This window comes from Diachasma alloeum, unplaced genomic scaffold, assembly GCF_001412515.2.
Source record: "Diachasma alloeum isolate Michigan unplaced genomic scaffold, Dall2.0 Dall_scaffold_00568, whole genome shotgun sequence".
Taxonomy (NCBI): domain Eukaryota; kingdom Metazoa; phylum Arthropoda; class Insecta; order Hymenoptera; family Braconidae; genus Diachasma; species Diachasma alloeum.
The window spans coordinates 266,644-287,722 of NW_021680700.1; the positions used below are offsets into that span (position 1 = coordinate 266,644).

Consider the following 21,079-nt stretch of genomic DNA (forward strand, 5'->3'; position numbering starts at 1 on the left):
TCCTCGAGATTGAGAATCAATATTATTCGCTATCTCTTCTCCATACAGGCTGTTGATAAACATGTATAGTTAAATCTTAACAGGTGGAGAGGATAGGTCACAAATCCTTTTGAACAAAAATCTTTTGTTAGCGTTGGTGAAATGGGTATTGGGGATTGTTCATGTATGGGGGAGAGGCAGGGAGATACACTGTGAATCTCATCATATACTGAGCAAGTGCAAATGCCACGGTTCTTCAAATAATAAACATTTGAAATAATCGACTCAATTTGGGATACGTACGCATTCAAATTGTCAATTATTTTCCACCAGAGCAGAAAGTGCTGCTATCATTTCAAAGTGACTAGTGATTAAATTAGCAAAAATCGGGTGAATTATCAAACCAAGTTGATATTTGCAATCCAGGGAAAATAATTGTGACTAATGAAATAAAAAATATGGATAAAAAAATCGTTGAAAATGAAGAATTTTTTTGACGATTGTCAGTGTGAGGAACGTATGCGCGGATTAGCGTGTGGTGGGGTTCAACGTGGCAAATCGTTGGGTAGAGGGGGACGGTGGTTGTGTCAGTCGGAGTTTGGCAGTCGTGTGGCAAATGCAGCAAACTATACCGGTGTGTCCTGAGTGGAAGTGATAAGAATTTATATTCTTTAATTGGTTGTGAAAATTCTCTCAGATAGGTGGTTTCATTAATCTCCCTTATACGTGGTCGTGAGCGTGATATTTATTCATTTTCTGAGTGCGCGTTACCGCGAGTAAGTGCCACGGCGTCATATACAGCTACCTCAAAATGGCGGGCCTTTGAGGTTAGAAACATTACGACGCGTTACATTGGGACTGGAATATTCTTCTTTTTTCATATCCGTGGAATAGTTCGACGTTAGTAGATTGTTTAAAATGGACGTAAATTCCGAGACTGCAGAAATATGCGATTGTCCATTTTTATAATGAAAAAACCGAGGATAACAAAGAGGTCACTGAATTGGTACCGAGGTTATGGTTAATGAGGAAGGAAGATGAGTGGCTTTGTTCGTGGCCTCTAGGGAAGCACCAAACGTCAATTAACAAGTGGGTGCAACAAGAACGAGTCCCTGGAGATGACTGGATTCTCTATAACGATTTCAAAATTCTGGCTTGGGCTGGTATGTATAAATTTAATTTTTCTAAGGATTTCAATATTGTCAGTGCTTCTTTTTGTTCGATTTTTGGCTAGAGAGAAATGGGGCAAAATGAAACACCCGTTCGAACCTTTTCTTGAGCTTTGAAACAGATAATATGCTAGTGTTCTATTTCGCTTCACTGTTTCATTTTTCCTCACCATCCCCTATTTTAATTCTGTAGATACATATGAAGCTGGCTTAAGACGATTAGAAAGGTCTTTTTTTCAATCCCACAACATTGTTACTGACTCCGACAATGAGGTGAAACATAGCACCATCTCAAGAATGCCGAGGAAACGAGCGAGAGATATGCTGTTCAAAAATTGGGATGAACAACGATCAGATTCAAGTGGTGGTGAGCGGGTAATGGTGAAGAAAAAATCATTAGGTAAAAGGAAAGCATCTTCAAAGAAAATTGCTAACAATGGAAGTGATCTCGAGAATGGAATCGCGAAGGAAGCAGCAAATGATAGACCAAGATTTCGTAGTGGTTCACCCTCGAATCCTGACTGTGAGAACATCTATTTCCTTACAGAGGCCGATCTATCGAGCCCGAAATTTTTCTCACTTTTTTATATACCCTTTCATATATCAAAAGTCATCCATGGCTGTTGAGGCTCAGTCGAGACTTTGAAATTTCACCGCGGTCTCCCCTTAAAAAATTTTTTTCTGAATGTTGTTTAAAACTTTAGAAATTTCTCGATTATTTTGGAAAACTCAAATTTTATTCAAATTTCCAGAACACCTAAGAATTTTATTCAATTTTTTAGCAATTCTGGGAATTTCTTCAAAGTTTCTGAAATCTTCTTGCATTTTTTTGAATTTTCTAGAAACTCCTTAAATTTTCTCGAAATTTCTAAAAACTCCTTGCATTCCCTAAAATTTTCTACGAATCCCTGAATTTCCTCGAAATTTGTAGAAGTTTCTCAATTCCCTCGAAATTTTTAGAAACTCCTAGAATTCAAACGAAATTTCTAGAAACTCTTTGAATTTCCCCGAATTTTCTAGCAACTCCTTGAATTCCCTCGAAATTTCTAGAAACTCCATGCATTTTCTTGAATTTTCTAAAAATTTCTTGAACATTTTAGAATTTTCTAGAAACTCCTTGAATTCTCTCGAAATTTCTAGCAACTCCCTGAAGTCCCTTGAATTTTCTAGAAAAATCTAGACCTGTAAGCTCAATTTCACAAAACGACTCCTCATAACGAAAACATAGACGTATCCTCATCAAAATTTCGCCCTTATGTGTAAATCATGCCAAATCTGTGCGGAAAGTACGCATAGATGTGCAGATGATCCGCATAAAAATGGTGTATTTGTGTATTGCGAATTATCCGCATAACTATGCATGATTCACGCACTATTTATGCATGATTTGCACATAAGAGAGTGACTTCGGCTTATGTGTGAATCCCGCATAACTATGCAGATTATCCGCATAAAAGTGCAGATAATCTGCACAGCGATTTCTGTGTGTGCTACTCACAGTGGTCAGATTCTGAAGGATATCCAAAATCAACGAGCAACGAGCCTCCATCTATCTCCACGAACTGATCCCACGTCGTCTGGCCTTCAAAAAGAGCTATTCACTACACCCAAATCACATTTTTTTCCTCCGTCTGGAAATGTGACTCCATTGTCAAGTAACTAATTTTATTTTATGTTCACGTATTATACACGGACAATATTATTATTTAATGGTATTGTTCATACAGTATTAGGTAGAATTAAAAAGAAAGAAGACAACTAACGAAAAAAGTAATGATCAAATGTCTCCTGCCGAATAGGCTCGGCCAACTGCTTGATTATACATATAATCAGTTGACCAAGCAGTAATAATAACAACAGTGATTACGTAATTATAAATACTATTGGTAATAATAATAAAATTGCAAGATTTACACGATGAGATTCTACGTAATAATTGCTGATCTTAGTTTTGAGGCTTTCGCGGTCATGATTAATGCCATTATTGGCTTCCGGATGGATGCCGCGTTTGGTTTCAGCATTGCGCCGACGTCTCGCAAACATTGCAGTCTGCAACTTCAGGGCTGTGAGCTCCGCTTCTGAGCTCCGATGTCTGAGGGTAGTCCTTTTATGCCTTCCCCTGTGATTGTGGCGGTAGGGGAAGGGAGAGAGGAGGGGTGGGTCAGCCAATCAGAGGTTTTAATTGATCAGCTGATCATAGTTTTAATTATGATCAGCTGATCAATTAAAACATGATTGGCTGAACTCCCCCTCCCTTCCCCTATCCCCACCACCGCAGGGGAAGGCATAAAAGGACTACCCTCAGACATCGGAGCTCAGAAAACATTATTGGCTTCCATCCGGAACCCAATAATGTCAATAATTGCTGATGTATAATTGTATCCTAGTCCTATGATGATAAGTTCTAACAGGGGAAAATCAGTATCCATGCGCAGATACCGCATCCACGAATAGGTATTCACCAGTGCAAGTGATAATTCGTGGAACCTGAGCATAATCTCCTGTAAAGAAAAAATCATATATGATAAGTTGTGTTAGATTTTTTGTTCGGAATTTCAATTTTTAAAACCTATCTTTGGAAATTCACAGTGTGAGTTTCGTGTAAGAATAAATCTCTGAAAATTCAAAGCGCCGGTTCAGTTATGTCCCGAGGTAATCTTTCAATATTAATTACTCTAACTCACTTGTAAGATGAGTGTTTGTTGTAGTTACAACATAACTGTTGCAATGAATATTCCAGGTGATAGAACCTCGGGTGGCAAATCTTCATTTTCAAGGAGAGGCCAGTACGGTGTGCGATAGCATTTGCTAACAATTTCACTTAGATCCATGCAGCTCAATTCCGAGTTTAGATGTGAGCACTCGAAACTGCCCACTTGGGTTGAATTAACTCCGATATCAAACCATGACTCCTTCCTCAGGAATTTTCGGACACTCAACGTGTATCTGTCATCTGATCTTGCGAAGATATTGTAAACAATACAAACGCTGGAATCATTTAAAATGCAACAGTTATCACGCTGATTAGTCGTTAGTTTTTATGAGTTTGTACTGCACATATTCCTCATCGTTATGGATCATGTGAACGCTCATCATTGGTGAGCCATCAGTATAAGGTTGTGATGGCCTCACAGACGTTGCAAAATCCATTGTCCTTTTCCTATTGACATTTTCGTGAATTCTCCGTACAATTTGTTGTAAAGGCTGCTCTGGTTTCCGTAACATCGCCCGTAAATATTGCATATTATTTTAATATGCAAAGGCGGAAAATGAATCGAGCGGTCCAAATCTCTCAACATCGTCTGCCAACTGGAGATGACCGCGAATATTATACGTTACAAAATTTTCCCCATACAACTCCGCGCATCCTTTTACCCACTCAATCAGCAATATTTTTGACTTGGATAAATTTTGCGATGTACAATGCAGGGACGCCATGAATCGCAGTACTACGTGGTACATCAAATAATGCTGAAATACATTTAACTTATACACTCCATATTTTATTATTGGCCCAATGTATCAAATAAGCTGGCGCAATTCTGTGGCTTTCATCCGGAAAAATTGCGTGATATCAGTTGGCATCCTGGAAAACTCTCCGGGTGTATATTCACTTATAATGCTCATTCGCTTATTTATTATATCAATGTGCGTCTTCTCAAGTCTAGCGTAATTCTCGAATCGTCGGTTAGGAGTGACCGCTGCTTTTATTAAACGCTTGGTTGATCCTAACAATGATAAATGCATCCACTTAAAAGGTACTTGAGATACTATTCCAATTCCTAAATCTGCGAGAAAACTAGGCCCATGATGATGACTGTCATCTATCATAGCTGCATAATCTGCATCTATACGTGGAGTTCCATCAGGAGTACACTTGTGGCAGCTGTTATGCCCAGTGTGTCCTATGTGTGACAAGAGAAAAGCTCTAGCTGGTGCATCAGCAATTATACATCAGATACACAGGTTTATTTTCCTGTCTCTGATTGTGATTCCAATCCAATTTTTTTTCACCTTCTTCTTGAAGCTCTTTCCACTCGGAAACAAAGTCAGAAAAGAAATCACTTGCAGAAGCGGGTTTTTTCTGTCCACGGTATATTCCAACAATAACTGGAGTGGATTTTTCGATATTTACAACCCTCATCTGAATAGGCCACATGTTGATGTTACCTTGATTATCCATATTTTCACCGTCAGTGCTAATGTTCACTTTCAACTTATTGGATTTTGGGACAAGAATTTTATTTATATAATTTTGCAATTGAGCGGCGATTCCCAAATATAAATATTCCCCAGGAAATACTGAACGGGTTGATGCTTTTTTCGTGAAGTTTGAACTAGCATACGGTGATCGGCCGGCAAATCTCTAAAACAGCGATGAGTACGCAAAAGTTTGAGTATTGCAGTCCCCTTTGACTGCTCCAATTTCAAATCAATCAAAAGGTTCATCAGCTTTTCGTGAAATGTTAATTCTTCTTCGTCAGATGAAGAGAACTCATCTACCCACTCTTTATCACTCGAATAACAGTATCACTATCTCACTATCACTGTGGTAGAGTCTTTCTGGTGATAGTGGTCTTTCAATCCTATACTGCAGAATGGATGCCATGGAGATATACAGGTCCCTTCAGAAGGAAAGTGGAAAATGGAAGTATGCACAGTGCACACAGATCACACCGATGTCCGTTCGAAACTGAAAGTTCGAACTGGGATGGTTGTGATATATTGTCTCAGCTACGTGTTTGTATCCCACTACCCTTTCATTGGCCAATTGCGGTGTCAGTTATAGTACCTTTTTGATATAAACTCTAGGTATCTTGAGTATGGATTGGCCAAGGCATTTCCTCTGCTAAAAGAATTCTACACAACAGAGAAGGACAAGGAGGGCACTAAGGAGAATTTACGAGTAGATTTGCCAAGTGTGCACCTGCAGGTGTAATTATCGATTAGTCAGTGAGCGCCGAAAATCCTATTTTTTGGTAACTTTCCCCCATAAGTCACCGATTTTCATGATGTATCTGTTCAATTATTTACAATGTATACGGAAAAATGTGACTCAAAGCGGAAATGGGTTTTTATTTTTGTGCTTTTCATGGTGACTTAAAGTGAGAATATCTTGCAAACTATTGGGAAATTATTGGCACATAAGTTTTAAAGATGCGGGGTTTTTCATAAGGAAGAAAATAACTTTTGTTTTAATCTTCTATGATGGTTATTGTGATATTATAATATTGCAGATTTTTTCACGCAACATATCCATTTTCGCATGTGTGAAATATAGGGAAAACATAATAATCGTCACTTCAATAAATACTGATTATCGAAATCTCATAGTAGTTTTTCTTTATAATATTCGAAGTCGTTTAAAGAGAAGAGTATTATCAATTTTACAACAATGTGTCGGAAAAATGAGGATTTACAAATGGAGAGGGAATTATCCCAGTAGCCTCTTGCTGTTAGAAATTTTCTTTCTTCTCTCTTTCTCTAAATCGTCGGTACTGCTTTTTGATGTGTCGAATTGTACACGGCAACGGTGTGACCCTTTTCAAAAGATAAGGCCCACCCTCGACAGCAGGTCTAGTCAAGACAAGGAAAATAGAGAGCAACGTTGCCACGACTATCGCTCCTTATCCCTGAATGGAATAATTGAAAGATGGACAATCGAATTGCTAGACCATTTTCCCAACAAAATCGTTACTGGGTTCTGCATTTCAGTATCAATAGATAGACTCTTATTGTGCAAATTGGAGTCACTCAAATAAGGAACAGAGGATATTTTTCATTTATTCATTAAACTTTTCCCTCAACTCGTCCTATAGGTTATAAAAAAACAATCCAGGGAAAGAATTTGGTTTTTGACTGAATAATTAACCTTAAAAATTGATTCAAATTTTGTCGCTTAAACAGTCAGTCCTCCCGCTGTGATGTCAAAGTACTGTAGTCGCACAGCACTGCTAACGTGCGAGAGAGATTCGTCGAGTGGCCACTATTAGGTTCCGCTGGGAGAGTGAGTGAGAAACAAGGCGACACAATATGCTCTGCCCGCAACGCCAGCGCGTTTCAAAGGATAGAGCTGCAAACGCGATGGAGGCAGAGGAAAATGTTTCTATTAAAAAATGTTTGCCATTGATCGCTGCATAGAATTAATTATTTGACATTTTTCTCCATCTCCCGCAGTTGATGATATATTCCCGGTTTTGTGCGTGGTAATGGGGTAAATTTGTGTACCAATCGGTATTCAACCATCAGTATCACGCTCATCAACTATTGTGGTATCAAGGAAAATACTGAATGGAAATTATTCGCCCATTAGAGACCTTTCAATTTTCTTTTTTGATTTTTTTTTATTTTTATATTATTTTCTGAAATATAGTCCATTTACTGAAAGCGCAAGCACGATGGTTTGGCGCCTGGGCTAAGCGCGTCAAGTGCCGTAATGCCTGCGCTTTCAGTAAATGGGCTATATCTCAGAAAATATGCTGTAACGTCATGGCGAGAGGACTGGATGTTTAAGTGACTCTCTTCGAATAAATTTTTAACGTTAATTATTTAGATCGAAACCAACTTTTTCCCTGGGATCTTTCCTCGTGACCTCTGGGAAGTTACCAAAATTTTTAATTAATTATTTTTGAAACTTCAAAGAAGTGGTATAACGGTTCCCGCACTTATTCCCTAAAGAAAAAAACTTCCGGGAAAAATTTCCCGGAATTATTTGTTTCCGGAAAAATTACTTGGGAAATTTTTTTCCCGGAAAAAATTACTTGGGAATTTTTTGTTTCGGAAAAAATTACTTGGGAAAATTTGTTTCCCGGAATTTAATTCCTTTTTTTTTACTTCCTTGGACAAAATGTCAGAAAAAAAAATAGAACCCTAGCTGGAAATGTATTGAATGGTACGATAGTAAAATTAACGTGGGAAGGGATAGCGACAATCGACTGGAGATTAATTTCCCTCACTTATGACACTGTTTCGTGTAGTGTTTATATTGTGCCGTGGCTAATACCCAAATATGGTCGTACTGGAGAGATTATAGTCCTCAGAGTTACCCCCACTCTACCCAATTCCCACTCACATCCTCGTCTCCCACCTCTGAAAACCAAGATTATAATCTCTCCAGTACGACTGTATATATGTATCCTTGGGAATTTCGTGAGCTCAAAATTATTTCCATTAACACAATTCAAGTGATATTCGTTCACATTAATATTTTTTTGACTATTATAATATTTACAGTTCTCAACAATTATTATTTTCCGCAATAAAAAAAGAAAGAATTACAATCAAATGTGACTGGATAAGTTATTATTTCCCTAAAAAAGTTATTTTTTCCCAAAAAAATTAATACCGGAAAATTATTGATAAAAAAAAATTTGCCAAATAATTTTTTCCGGAAAGATTTTTTTCTCAAGTAGTTTTTTCCGGAAAAAAATTTTTCACAAGTAATTTTGAAAAAAAAGTAGTTTTCCGAGAGATTTTGTCCAAAAGATTTTTTCCAAAGGAAAAAAGTGCGGACACCGGTATAACATCCTTCAAAACGGGAGGAATTCGGAAATTTCGTAACGTTCGATAATTCTAAACAGAAGTTTTACTTAAAAAATGTAATTTGTAATTGAGAAATTCTTCCGAATTAAACTCTTCCTACTAGTGTCAATCAATATTTATGTTTATTTTCCAGTTGAAGATTAGATGTTAGCTCATGAAATATTTGAATTCGGAACAATTAAAAAAAATTTAACAATGCATTTCGTTGCTAATACTTTCGGAGATTGAGAGAAATTGCATAAAGTCAAATTCATAATTTGCCCACAATTTTAACGGAAACTATTTTATTGAATGCATTTTGCTCATATTTTAGGATGGAAAAGCTGCACTCTCGTATATAAGGAATATTGAAAAACTATAAACTACAAGGCATGATTACAGCCAAACAATAACGTCTGAACATTGTTCATGCGAGAAAATTATATTTATCTGAGGAATCATTAAAAAAATATTAACATCCCTGCTTACGTCCTTTCCCTCAGGCAGTCAGCCTGCGACTAACACACATGCGTACCGACCGAAATTAGCAGTTTAGAAAAATTGACCACGCCATCTACTGGTAAAAATTGGAATGTTGACGGGGCCGGACGTCATAAAGCAATTGCAGTAAAAGGCTTATGAGGGTTCGCAGGCAGAACCCTTTGCCAATGATACTTTTTTTTTTATTTCCCCTCAAAATCACCCGTCGACAGCGTCGGCTATCTGGGCTGCTGGAAAAACTTCTATTGATCATATTTATAATATGACTGTCACATGTGATGATGCACAATCGTATATCGTCGGTTGGATTGCACGAGAAATGTCCGATCACATCAAATGTGAGATGTCTCGTCAAACATTAACGACTGATAACACCGAAGAGAAGAGACATGATTTCATTAAACTGATGAGTCAAGGATTTTTAAAATATCGAAGCTACAGTTTATTCGATTTGACCCAGAAAATTGCGTGGGAGATTCTGGACATTGTAGCAGGATGTGAAATGAATTGTGAGCCGATGTGGCAGATTCTGGATAGAGTTGCGCAATTAGAAGATATTCCCTTATTAGGATGCGAAGTGGAAGATCATTCATTTCAACTCACCAAAAGGACTGTTGATTTTTTTGTCACTACTCGAGGGCATTTCCTGGCGAACCATATGAACAAAGCACAAATAGAGAAGAAGAAAATTGCTCAAATGAAGAAATATTCTAAACTGTGAAATTTTATATTGCTTTTCGATTTTTAATTATATATGTCATTGTCATTACTATTAAATTCAGTTCATAATGTTTTATACTAATTATGAGAAAAATATATTTATTTGTTATATTTGAAATCGTTGTAAAACCGCGTGTTCCATGTTTGCATTTTTAATATGAAGAAAATTGTGTATTCAGAAGCTATCTCCACAAAGATAAATATTTTAGTCCAAAGGATATCAAGCATATAAGCATAGAAATTTTTATTTCTCCGAATTATTTGTTCTCGAGAATAATGAGTGTTTGTATCCTTTGACTAATTTTTCGGTATTATGTTCGTCATGTAATGGAATCTGTAATTCCTCAGTTACCCTTGGGGCAGACAGATTTAGCACTCAGCGCTCGCGGTGCGCCTGAATTTGTCTCTAATGAAAACGACAGATTTTCTGGCCACGCTCAAAGCCCCCGTCGTCGCTCGTGGTCTCTAGTCTCCATAATAGAAAGCGACACGGGTCACTAATCGAACATGGCGGATTTCATGGACATAATCGATTATTTTGCATTTGATTTCGATTAATCGAATAGAACTGGGCATCATCACATCAGCTGATTAGTACAAGGTTGCGGAGAAATACCGCAAGATGGCAGGGTAAAAGATGATACTGTGGCGGCTCAGCCTTCATCAGTTCCCGCTGTTACCGACGGAAACTGCCACCAGCGCCAACGGCGCAAGCAATCATTCACTCCTAGACTGGAGTAACTGAGTTACCCAATCTTAATTATTCTATTCTACGTCCTTCTCGGTTTAACCACCATAGCTGTGGCATTATCATCCTTTGTACTCTGAATATTCAAAATAATTATCCCTAAGTGTTTGACTGAATAAATATAGTTTGTTTCATAACTAAACAGTCTTCTAAATTTATGTGAGACCTATCAAATCTCCATAATTGGTGACTCCGACGTGATCTAAACAGATTACGTATGTGCACGCGATTAACCCCAAACCAGCACGTGCCTTCATTCAGACGCCGAGTTCCAACATGCCTCTTCCACGCTCGCCAACACGCAACGGCGCAGAAAATACGCAACCAAGTCAGCCACAACCTCCACTGGGACAACAGACCTCCACTTACCCGAATTTTGACGATCTCCTTGGTTCATTCGCAAACTCTGCCAGTGGACACATAGCCAATATCAATCAACTCCCATTTGGGGTGAACCTCGTCAGTCAGCAGGCCTTCGATGACCTCCAAGTTATGGCCCTGTCGAGTTTCAAGTTCACGCCATTCATCAGTGAGGATCCTGGCGCCTGGTTCACCCAGGTTGAGACCCAATTCCGGAAGAGGCGTATCACAAGCGACAACAGCAAATATGATGCTGTCCTCGAGGCACTTCAGGCACAGCATCTCAAAGAAATTACCGACATCATCAAAGCACCTCCAGCTCAAGATAAGTATCCATACTTGACAGAGCAAATAACAAAACGTTTCTCCGAGTCAATTGATCGATCCTGAGGAAGATGAGGAACCTAGCTGATGGAAAGGTTTCCGACGAGCTCCTCCGCAGCAGGTGATTAGCCCTGTTGCCTAAAATTGCGAGCAAAATCCTCAAAGCTGTCCAGGCCCATTGCACACTCGATCAACTGGCTGAAGCGGCTGACGCGGTCATGGAGAACCACACTGGTGCCCCAGTCATGGCAACTTCCTACCAGTCTGGCGCATTCAATGCCGAGACCCCTGCTACCAACTTCCAGAGCACGGTAGCAGCTGCAGACTTCTACAACCACAACAGGCCCAACAGTCTCATCGAGCAGAGGCTTGGTGCTGTCGAGAAAGCCGTTGAGACCCTGTGCCACGCTTTTCAGCAGCTGTCATCCAAGCTGGGACAGGTGTCTTCGAGAAAATCTCGCTCCCATTCTCGTACACGCTCCAGCACGCCTGCACCATGAACTAAAGCGGTTGGTGTTTCTTCCATTAAAAATTTAAGGAGAGGGCCTAGAATTGCCGACCCCCTTGTTCGTTCTCCACTGCAGTTACCAACCAGCAACAGTTAAACTAGAGACGCTGCCGTATGTTCAGGCGGCATGCGGCAGCTCAGACTCAAATACTAATGCCGCCATCAAAGAACTACGCCTTTTCGTCTCTGATAAATCCAAATGCCAAAGATTTCTCGTCGACTCGGGATCTGTGATATCTATAGTCCCTCGTTCCTGGGGTCGTCACACCGCTTCACCATTAGATCTCCAGCTGTTCGCTGTCAACAATACAGTCATCGACACGTACGGCCAGCAGCTGCTCTCTCTAAACATCGGACTTCACCGCGACTACAGGTGAAATTTCACCGTCGCCAACGTCAAAATTCCTATCATCGGCGCAGACCGGCTTGCTCATTACGGTCTGCTCATAGATCTGAAAAACAAATGTCTCATCGATCCTGCAATAGATCTCACAACGCGTCGAGAGATTCTCGAGACCAGCATCTTCAGCGTCTCCACCGTCACCATGGACAGCTCAGCTCTCTCTCCAGGTATTCATCAGTTGCTTCTCAAGTATGTGGAGGTCACGAAGCCTCCTGCAGCTCCCAGAACCCAGATCGACAGCCCAGTAGCTCATCACATTATCACCAGCGGACCGCCAGTCGCCGAACGCCCGAGACGACTGGCTGGTGACAAACTACAAGCAGCACGTGATGACGTCCAAGCTCTACTGCACAATGGAGTCATAAGACCCTCGAACAGTCAGTGGGCTAGCCCTATTCACATGATGCCCAAGAAGCAAGGAGACTAGAGATCAACAGGAGACTATCGTGGTCTTAATAAACACACAGTTCCAGATCGCTATCCATTGCCAATCATCGAAGACGTCCTGCAGCGCTGCCACGGCCGCGAGGTTTTCACAACCCTCGACCGCGTGCGCGCCTACCATCAGATCCCCATGGCTCAAGAGGACATCGCCAAGACGGTTCTTTGAGTTCCTTGGCATGCCTCCAGGACTGCGCAACGCTGCGCAAACATTCCAGCGTCGCATGGACAACCTCCTGCAAGACATTGACTAGATCTCATAGTGTTCTCCAGGAACCCTGAAGAGCGCTTACAACACCTCGAGATCATCTTCAATATCCTCGAAGACAAGCATTGACTCAAGTAAGTGCCAATTTAGCCAAGAGGAAGTTATCTACTTGGGTTACAAGATTAACAAACACGGTTTTTCCCCACCTGAGAGCAAAGTCCAAGCCATCGTCGAGTTTCCGAAACCTGAAACCGTTCCTGAGCTTCGCAGGTTCCTCGGAATGCTCAATTATTATCGACGATGCCTCCCACACGCAGCACAAGACCAATCCGTACTCAACGATTTCACCAAAGACTCCAAGAAAAATGACAAAAAGAAAATTACTTGGACCCCCGAAGCGGACGCAGCTTTCGACCAGTGTAAAGAAAAGATCGCCAATGCAGCTAGAGTCAATTTTCTCTCTACAACAGCACCTCTTGCCCTCTCCACTGACCCCTCAGACTCTGCCATTGAAGTAGCTCTGGAACAGTTGGAGGACAACGTCTGGAAGCCACTCGGTTCTCTCGCAAACTGAGTCCAACAGAATCACGATACAGCACCTATGATCGAGAGCTCCTGGCAATTTTCGCAGCCATCAAATTCTTCAGACACATCCTGGAAAGTCGTCCCTTCGTCATCAAGACTGATCATCGTCCTCTGGTTTATGCTATAAGGATATTTTCCCGGGTTCACCCAGGAAAAATCCAAACTACTTTTTAGCCGTTTTTATCGCTTGTTTGTTGGGCGCCAGTCGAACCTTCACGGGAGGTTCGACAAAAACCCGCCCCTGAGGCTAACTCGTCTACCCAGGGGACTTCTCGGCTGGACAATGGGTTGCCCAGCTAATATCAGCGGGATACGGCAGAGTGGGCGAGGTCCACCAGGAGTATAACCACCACTTCCCGACGGCCTTTGCAAGCCGTGGATTATGCCTTGTGGCATAAGTCCCCTACTGAATTGAATACATCTTTCCTCCGGAGGGTCTTTCGACTCCTCCGGCATGCTTCCTCTTCCCGAGTATTTCTACTTGGGAGTTTCTGAATTGTCTGCGAATCAGCCGGGACTCCTCAGAGCCTGGGACGTTGAGAGGCTGATCTGACCAGGGTGGAACTACGTTACCCATGCTACGACCACCCACACTCTCAACCACCAGTTATCGCTTTGGTCATCGCGTCACTGCCTCCGGGTAGTACTAAACCGTCGGCGTATGATCGGGCCGACAGGAGCATTTCTCGACTCCAGGCCCACGGGCCCATACGCCTCGAATCGTTCCGCCGAGACTAGATGACGCCGGACATTACAAAGTCGTCACTTCGCGTTCCGAAATGACTCAGATTTACGCGCGGAGGATGCAGGGGCATCCCCCTATATTCGCCGCCAAAGTTATTCACCAGGCTACGTGGAGTAAAAAAAGGTTTTTCCAACCTCTCCGTTCAAGCGCTCCCGTGCGACACTCTCGGAATCTCATTAGGGCCTTGACTCCTAGTCTGGATATCTCGGCGACGATAGATCATTCCGTTACCCTATCCCCACCAATCAACCCGACGGGATCACGGAGGTACCAGTTCTTTCACCTGGCCGTTGGTCCCTTGTCTACCCCGACATAGCTTTCAGAATCGCCCAGTTGGACAGCCTGTACGTCGGCCCCTTTTCCCCTAGCACATGCTGGGCGAATTCTAAAATAGCGAGAGTAACAGCGCCCTCCGGACCTCCAGGGGTCGCAGTTTCACCCATAATCGCTATGTCTTTGGTCTTTCATTGGTCTGTGGTTCTTCTCATCTAGTCGCGGCTGTTTCAGCCGCCTCTAGATGTCACTTCCTGTCTCTCTTATAATAAGTTTAACAGTTCTCTTTCCTATTTAAGAGGATTTCAAACCGTAAGGAGAAGATCTCGTCACAATGCTTTCTCGCAACGCCCTGAGAAAGCATCCCCACGGCACCTAAACCAGTTGGACTACATCTCACAGTTCACAACGGAGATCATCTACGTTAAAGGGACCGATAACGTCATCGCGAATGCTCTCTCACGCATCAACGCCATCGACATGCCCAAGGTATTGAGTTCTGAGACCATTCAGCTGGCTCGGGAAATCGACGACGAGCTGCAGAGCTTACTCAACTCGGAGACTTCTTCATGCAAACTCCAACGATTAGTCATTGAGGATTACCCAATCTACTGTGACACGTCCAGAGGTTTCATACGCCCGTACATCTCCAACGACCTACGAAGAAGATCTTTCGACGTCGTCCACTCTCTCGCACATCCCAGCACTCGAGTAACCACACGCCAGCTGAAAGAAAAATTCATTTGGCCAGGCATCAGACGTGATGCAGCACGCTGGTGTCGAAAGTGCGTTCCCTGCCAGAGATGCAAAATACAACGACACAATCGCATCGAACCTGCCAACATCAACGTTCCTGATAACCGATTCGAGCATGTCCACCTGGACATCATTGAGCTTCCTACAGTCAAAGGTCTTCGATACTGTCTCACCATGATCGACAGATTCACCAGATGGCCCGTTACTATTCCATTAGCGAACATCGAGGCCGAGACGATCGCCACCGCATTCTGAACCCCCTAGATTGCTCAATTTGGCACTCCGTTGCATATCACGACAGAACAAGGCTCACAATTCGAGTCTAGGTTTTTCACAGCGCTCGCGAAGATGGTTGGAGCTCAAAAAATCCACACCACCCCGTACCACCCACAATCCAATGGGATGGTGGAAGGTTGGCACCGCACAGTGAAAGCCGCTCTCATGTGCAACTCTCCAACACCATGGCCAGAGCTTTTGCCATCAGTCATGCTCGGACTTCGGACAGCCTTCAAGGAGGACCTGAGAGTCTCTCCAGCGCAGCTTCTCTACGGAACCGAGCTCCGAATCCCTAGTGAGTTCTTCGTCTATGACAGCCTCCAAGCAGATCCGAATTTCTTCCTCGAGAAATTCAGGGACCACATGAGACGAGTCAGACCCACCACGACTGCCCAACACACCAAAGCCAGATTCTTCATCCTCAAGGACCTATACAAGTGCAGCCACGTCTTTCTACGCGTTGACGCGGTTGAAAGACCCCTCGACCGTCCATACGCCGGTCCCCACGAAGTAATCAACAGAGTTGACGACAGAGTTTTCATCGTCAAAATCAACAAAATCGACAAAGCAATCTCTGTTGATAGACTCAAGCCTGCCTTCATCGCAAAGACTGACTCAGAACAGACTCCTGAGCGTGAACAGCAGCAGCAAACTCCTCAGCCTAGTCCAGCGATCGCCGCTCCTGAAGAACATCGTTCTACAAGCATGGATCCACCCCTGAGGACTTACGCTAAAGCTGTAAAATCATCCAAAAAAGTTTCATTCCCTTCTTTTCACAGTCAGGTTACTGGGGGGGAGTAGATATGGCGGCTCAGCCTTCATCAGTTCCCGCTGTTACCGACGGAGCCTACCACCAGCGCCAACGGCGCAAGCAATCACTCGTTCCTAGATTGGAGTAACTGAGTTACCCAATTATTCTATTCTACGTCCTTCTCGATTTAACCACCACAGCTGTCGCATTATGATCGTTTGTACATTGAATATTCTAAATAATTATTCCTAAGTGTTTGACTGAATAAATATAGTTCGTTTCATAACTAAACAGTCTTCTAAATTTATGTGAGACCTACCAAATCTCCATAATACCTCAATGTTTCAAGAAAATGCGCGGGAATTTAAAAGCGGACTTCTAGCCCCAAATAAGAAACAAACACCGTGGAAGCATAAAATAGATCAGAGCATGTTTCCTACACATGTATTTGTTTATAATAAGTTAAATCAGAAGTTATTTGTCAGTGATAAGTGCTAAGAACTGACAAACTAATTGGAGTGATTGATAATTAGATTAACTTGAATGCCAACGGTATGGAATCAATAAAAATAATCTCCTGTTTTCCCAAGTCATTTTTTTGTTTTTCGAGGTTATGTTTAATGAAACCAAGACTTAGGTATATCCCAAAATCAACGAATATTAAATTTTATCCGTAAAATGAAAACGTCGAAATACTTTTTATTTACAGATTTTCAATGGTCCAATTTCTTCATCGAATTGGCTAAGAAAAGCTCGAAAACAAGGCATGGATAATCAGCGGCTTTCGAACGAGATTCTTCAAATAATTGCTTTTTTTTCGACATACTTAGGAATGAAGAATGGAAATGGCTCAAACTTTCAGAATATTTTCAGGCATCCAATTATAATAAATTTTGGTGAAATTCTGAAAGGGGCAAAATTTGTTACAATTCAGAAACGACTATTTGTAGAGTGAAAAATATATTATTACTGAATTAGTTAAATAAACAGCCAGTGTGACAGAAGCCATTTGACAGATTACATATGACTGCTACTCTCTACGTATATTTCCCTTATTTTCATTTCTACCAAATTTCATTAGTAGTAGGCTTCCAAATGGATCCCAATGTATGTTTTCAAAAAATGGAGGCATACGGATTCCCATTTTTTGAAAATATTAAGGCCAATCGCACCCATTTTCCCCTATTTCTATAAAATAAATTTGCAATTTCATGCAACAATATTCATGCTATATGACTTCCTCAATAATCCTGCTGTGAAAATGGACGTTGAAATATAAATGCATTATTTTTCTTTTTCAAAAATTTTGAGGGAATTATTTCATCTCAAGAACTATCAAATACATAGACCTCAAATTTGACATAGGAATGTTCCTTGATAATTCTAACTAGAAACCAAAATTTCAAAATGTTTTCCTGACTTTTACCCATGTCATAGTGCGCAAAAGTGAACTCTGAGCAAAAAATACAAAAACGACGATATCTAGAAAAATTTCAATGGGATCATACCCATATTTTATTGGATCTAGATAAATGGCATGAAAACGCACATTTTGAAAGAAAAAAAAATGAAATCGGACAAATAGTTTTTGAAATATTGACCAAAAGATTTCGTTCATCTAGCATCCCAAACTTTTTTACCTTGAAACCTAAAATCATACTAAGTTTCAAGTTTCTATCTCAATTATTTTTCAAGTTTTCGTGCGAACAAGCAATTTCAAGGAAAAAACGAAAAAACGAGAATAAAACTACATTGCTCAGGGTGTAATAGCCTTTTTTCAATCCAATTAAATAGGTATCATCGTGACGAGTATTTTGAAAAAAGAATCCAATCGATCCATCGACTTTTGAAGAGCATTTTTAGCCTGAAATAAGGAACGAGCAAATAACACACATTATTTTCAAATTTCACTGAAAATACAATAGAAATCAATACTTTTTAATAGCATGAAGATAAAAACTCTCAAGTTACACGAATTTTCAACCGCACAATATTTACATTAAAAAATTGTATTAAGAATAAAAGGCTGTAACTCAACATTCCGTGACAGCAAAGAACAAGAATTAGAATGTTTATGTAATTACTTATATGAATTTTCAATTCACAAAAAAGGAAGGAGCAGAAGTCAAATTGTAATTTTAAGTTCGAATTTTTAATTTGAAAAATAGTCTAAGGAATTCCAAGCACGGAACGATGATATGAACAACAGATTAATTGAATTGCCGAGCGAACGGATTAAAAAATTTCATAGCATCGTTGGGGTGCGCTTTAACCAAAGTTTCACCAAACATTGAGTTCAAGCAATTTACTCTCTGAATTATGTTTGAGAGGAAGTTGAGAAATGAGTCACAATGAGTAAAAAAATTGAATTGCTAATAAATTGGGATGTATTATTTTCGTTAGTAGTATTGCTTTTTGCAATGAGAATGTTTATGAACATTGAACATCACTGCCGCAATTGCGTGATAAAAATGAAAAGACAACCTTTCAGTTTGCCTGAGGTAATAATACAAAATCTAAACTATTGAATCTAGAAATATGAAAATTTTAGGGTAGGTTCTATTCCTGATGTGAGCATTCATTGAGAGAATATTTTGGAAAATGAAGGGATGTGTTTCTTCATGAAATCCAGCTCTAGGAACTTCAAGAAAGTTTGCAGATTCCTTGCAAAATCAGAGAACCGTCGGTCTTTTCCGAACATAAAATAATTTAGGAGTTTTTCAAATTCAAAATATAAGGATTTCTGAAGAAACTTCAGAAAATCCAGAGGTTTTTCGGGAAGTAGCGAAAATTTTAGGTATTTCTCTAATATTTGTGAATTTTTGAAAAAAATAATGGGAGAACAATCTATATAAAAAAAGCCGGAATTTTCATAACAAAATTGATGAGAAGGAGGAACGTGACCCCGAACACTGCACTTTGATTGAAATGAAAAAGCAAGAAATTACTTGAGAAATAGCTCGAATTTTTTCAAAGATTTCAGCACAAATTTTCAAGATTCTTTAAAAAAAATCACAAAAATTTGGAGGTTTTAGGAAAAATTAAAAAAAAAAAAACAGTGAAAAAGATGACAAAATGAGTGAAAAAGTAGAAATTGTGAAAAAGATCATGAAATGAGGCCAAGATAATCCAAATTAATGAATAATCATCAGACTTAGTCATATAATTTTTCAAAAAGAAAAGTAATTGCATGCTTTCGTAAAGTAGTAAAGGAGAATGAACGGGGAGACGAAGATTATAAAATTCTGGAATGCGAACACTTTGATAATTATTGTTTTGCACTCTAAATAGAATTTCACGGAAATTCAGAATCACTCACGTATTGAAATATTGAAATCGAACAGGTGATGAACCGAAACGCATTCTTTCCATTGATTTCAATACTCAGTACAATAAAATCCTAATGAATCATTAAATTTGGCAAGAAATAAATGAAAGAAAACACGAAAGGGCATCAACGTCGCAGCCGCTTGCGGCCGCGGCGGCGCTAGTTAAAAAAAAACAATCTGAAAACCATTCAATGCATGGACCAGATACAAATAAATTTGATTAGCTACAAAAATAATTTTTAACCGGAGATACTCCCTAATATTGCCTGAATTTTGAATCCGAATGGGAAAAATTTTTTTGTTCAGCGATTGGTTTTCTGCAGGAAAACAACAGAAACCCCTCCGCTTCACCTCATACATTTCCTCCTCGCCCGATTATCCTTAAGTATAGAAAAATCTGAATGCAACATAGTGAAAATGATAATCGACTGTTTCACATTGAACAAATAGTAACAATCTTTATATTGAAACTTTATGATATGATTAAACAAAAAAGCTTTGATTCAATATTCCATAACTGCAAATAATAAAAATGATGATAATTATGTAATATTATCTGAATCATTAAAGTAAATTTCAGACTCTCAAAATAGGATAGAGCAGAAGTCAAACAATCATTTAAAATTTTAATTTTTAATTTGGTGCTGAACACAGATGATGATATTCTAAGCGTGGAATTATATTGATGATATGAACAACGGGTTAATTGAATTAACGAGTGAACTAATTATAAAAATTTATATGAGTATTCACCAGACATCTGTGGATTAAAAGTGGATTATAATTATGATCGAACTTTTATTCAGTGAGCATAGCAATTAGCACATGAGCAAGTCATTTATTGCAATATGAAAAATTAACAAAATTTAGAGCTAATAAATTGGGACATATTATTTCCATCAGTTGCGTTGCTTTTTGCAATTAGAATGACTATGAACAATGAATTGAAAAAAGTAATATTGAATCAGAGATTATAAGGGAGATTGCTAGCGCCTATGGAAACGCTTCAGCCGCAAAATTTCGTAGCGGTGGCGCAGAACTAATTTTGAGTACGTACCTGTAAGTAAAACAGGGAGCGTGTGAGAGCGTCGATAACGGCGCAGAGTGGGGGGGAACGCGTATGGGGGAATCGGAGGGCGGAGCGAGCGGTGATGTTCGCTGTCGAGTAAGTGAGGGAAACCTACCGCAGTTCGAAACGCCGACGGGCGGCGGAATCCTGCCCTTAATATAACAATCAATTTCTCCTTCCCTAATGAGGACGAAGGGATGAAACGGTTGCCAATCGATTGAAAATTGAATCCTCAACTGATTGCGATCTGTTTTATCCCTTCATCTGAATTAGAGGGGGAGAAACGAATATTTATGGATCGAGTGAGTCCCCAAACGGCTCTCGCCATTGAAAAATCCATTTCTCCTCCCCCAGCAGAGATTAAGGGATGAAACTGGTGACAATCGATTGAGAATTGGATCCTCAACCGATTG

General features: G+C 40.1%; 1 protein-coding gene across 1 annotated transcript; it reads left to right on the plus strand.

Annotated features, from left to right (window-relative positions):
* Nucleotides 1–15,643: 15,643 nt before the first annotated feature.
* LOC107043409 lies at nucleotides 15,644–16,255 on the plus strand (the record flags this gene model as incomplete). Its single annotated transcript, XM_015264909.1, has 1 exon — nucleotides 15,644–16,255. A coding segment is annotated over exon 1 (612 nt), but the record flags the coding sequence as incomplete, so codon positions are not given.
* Nucleotides 16,256–21,079: the final 4,824 nt, after the last annotated feature.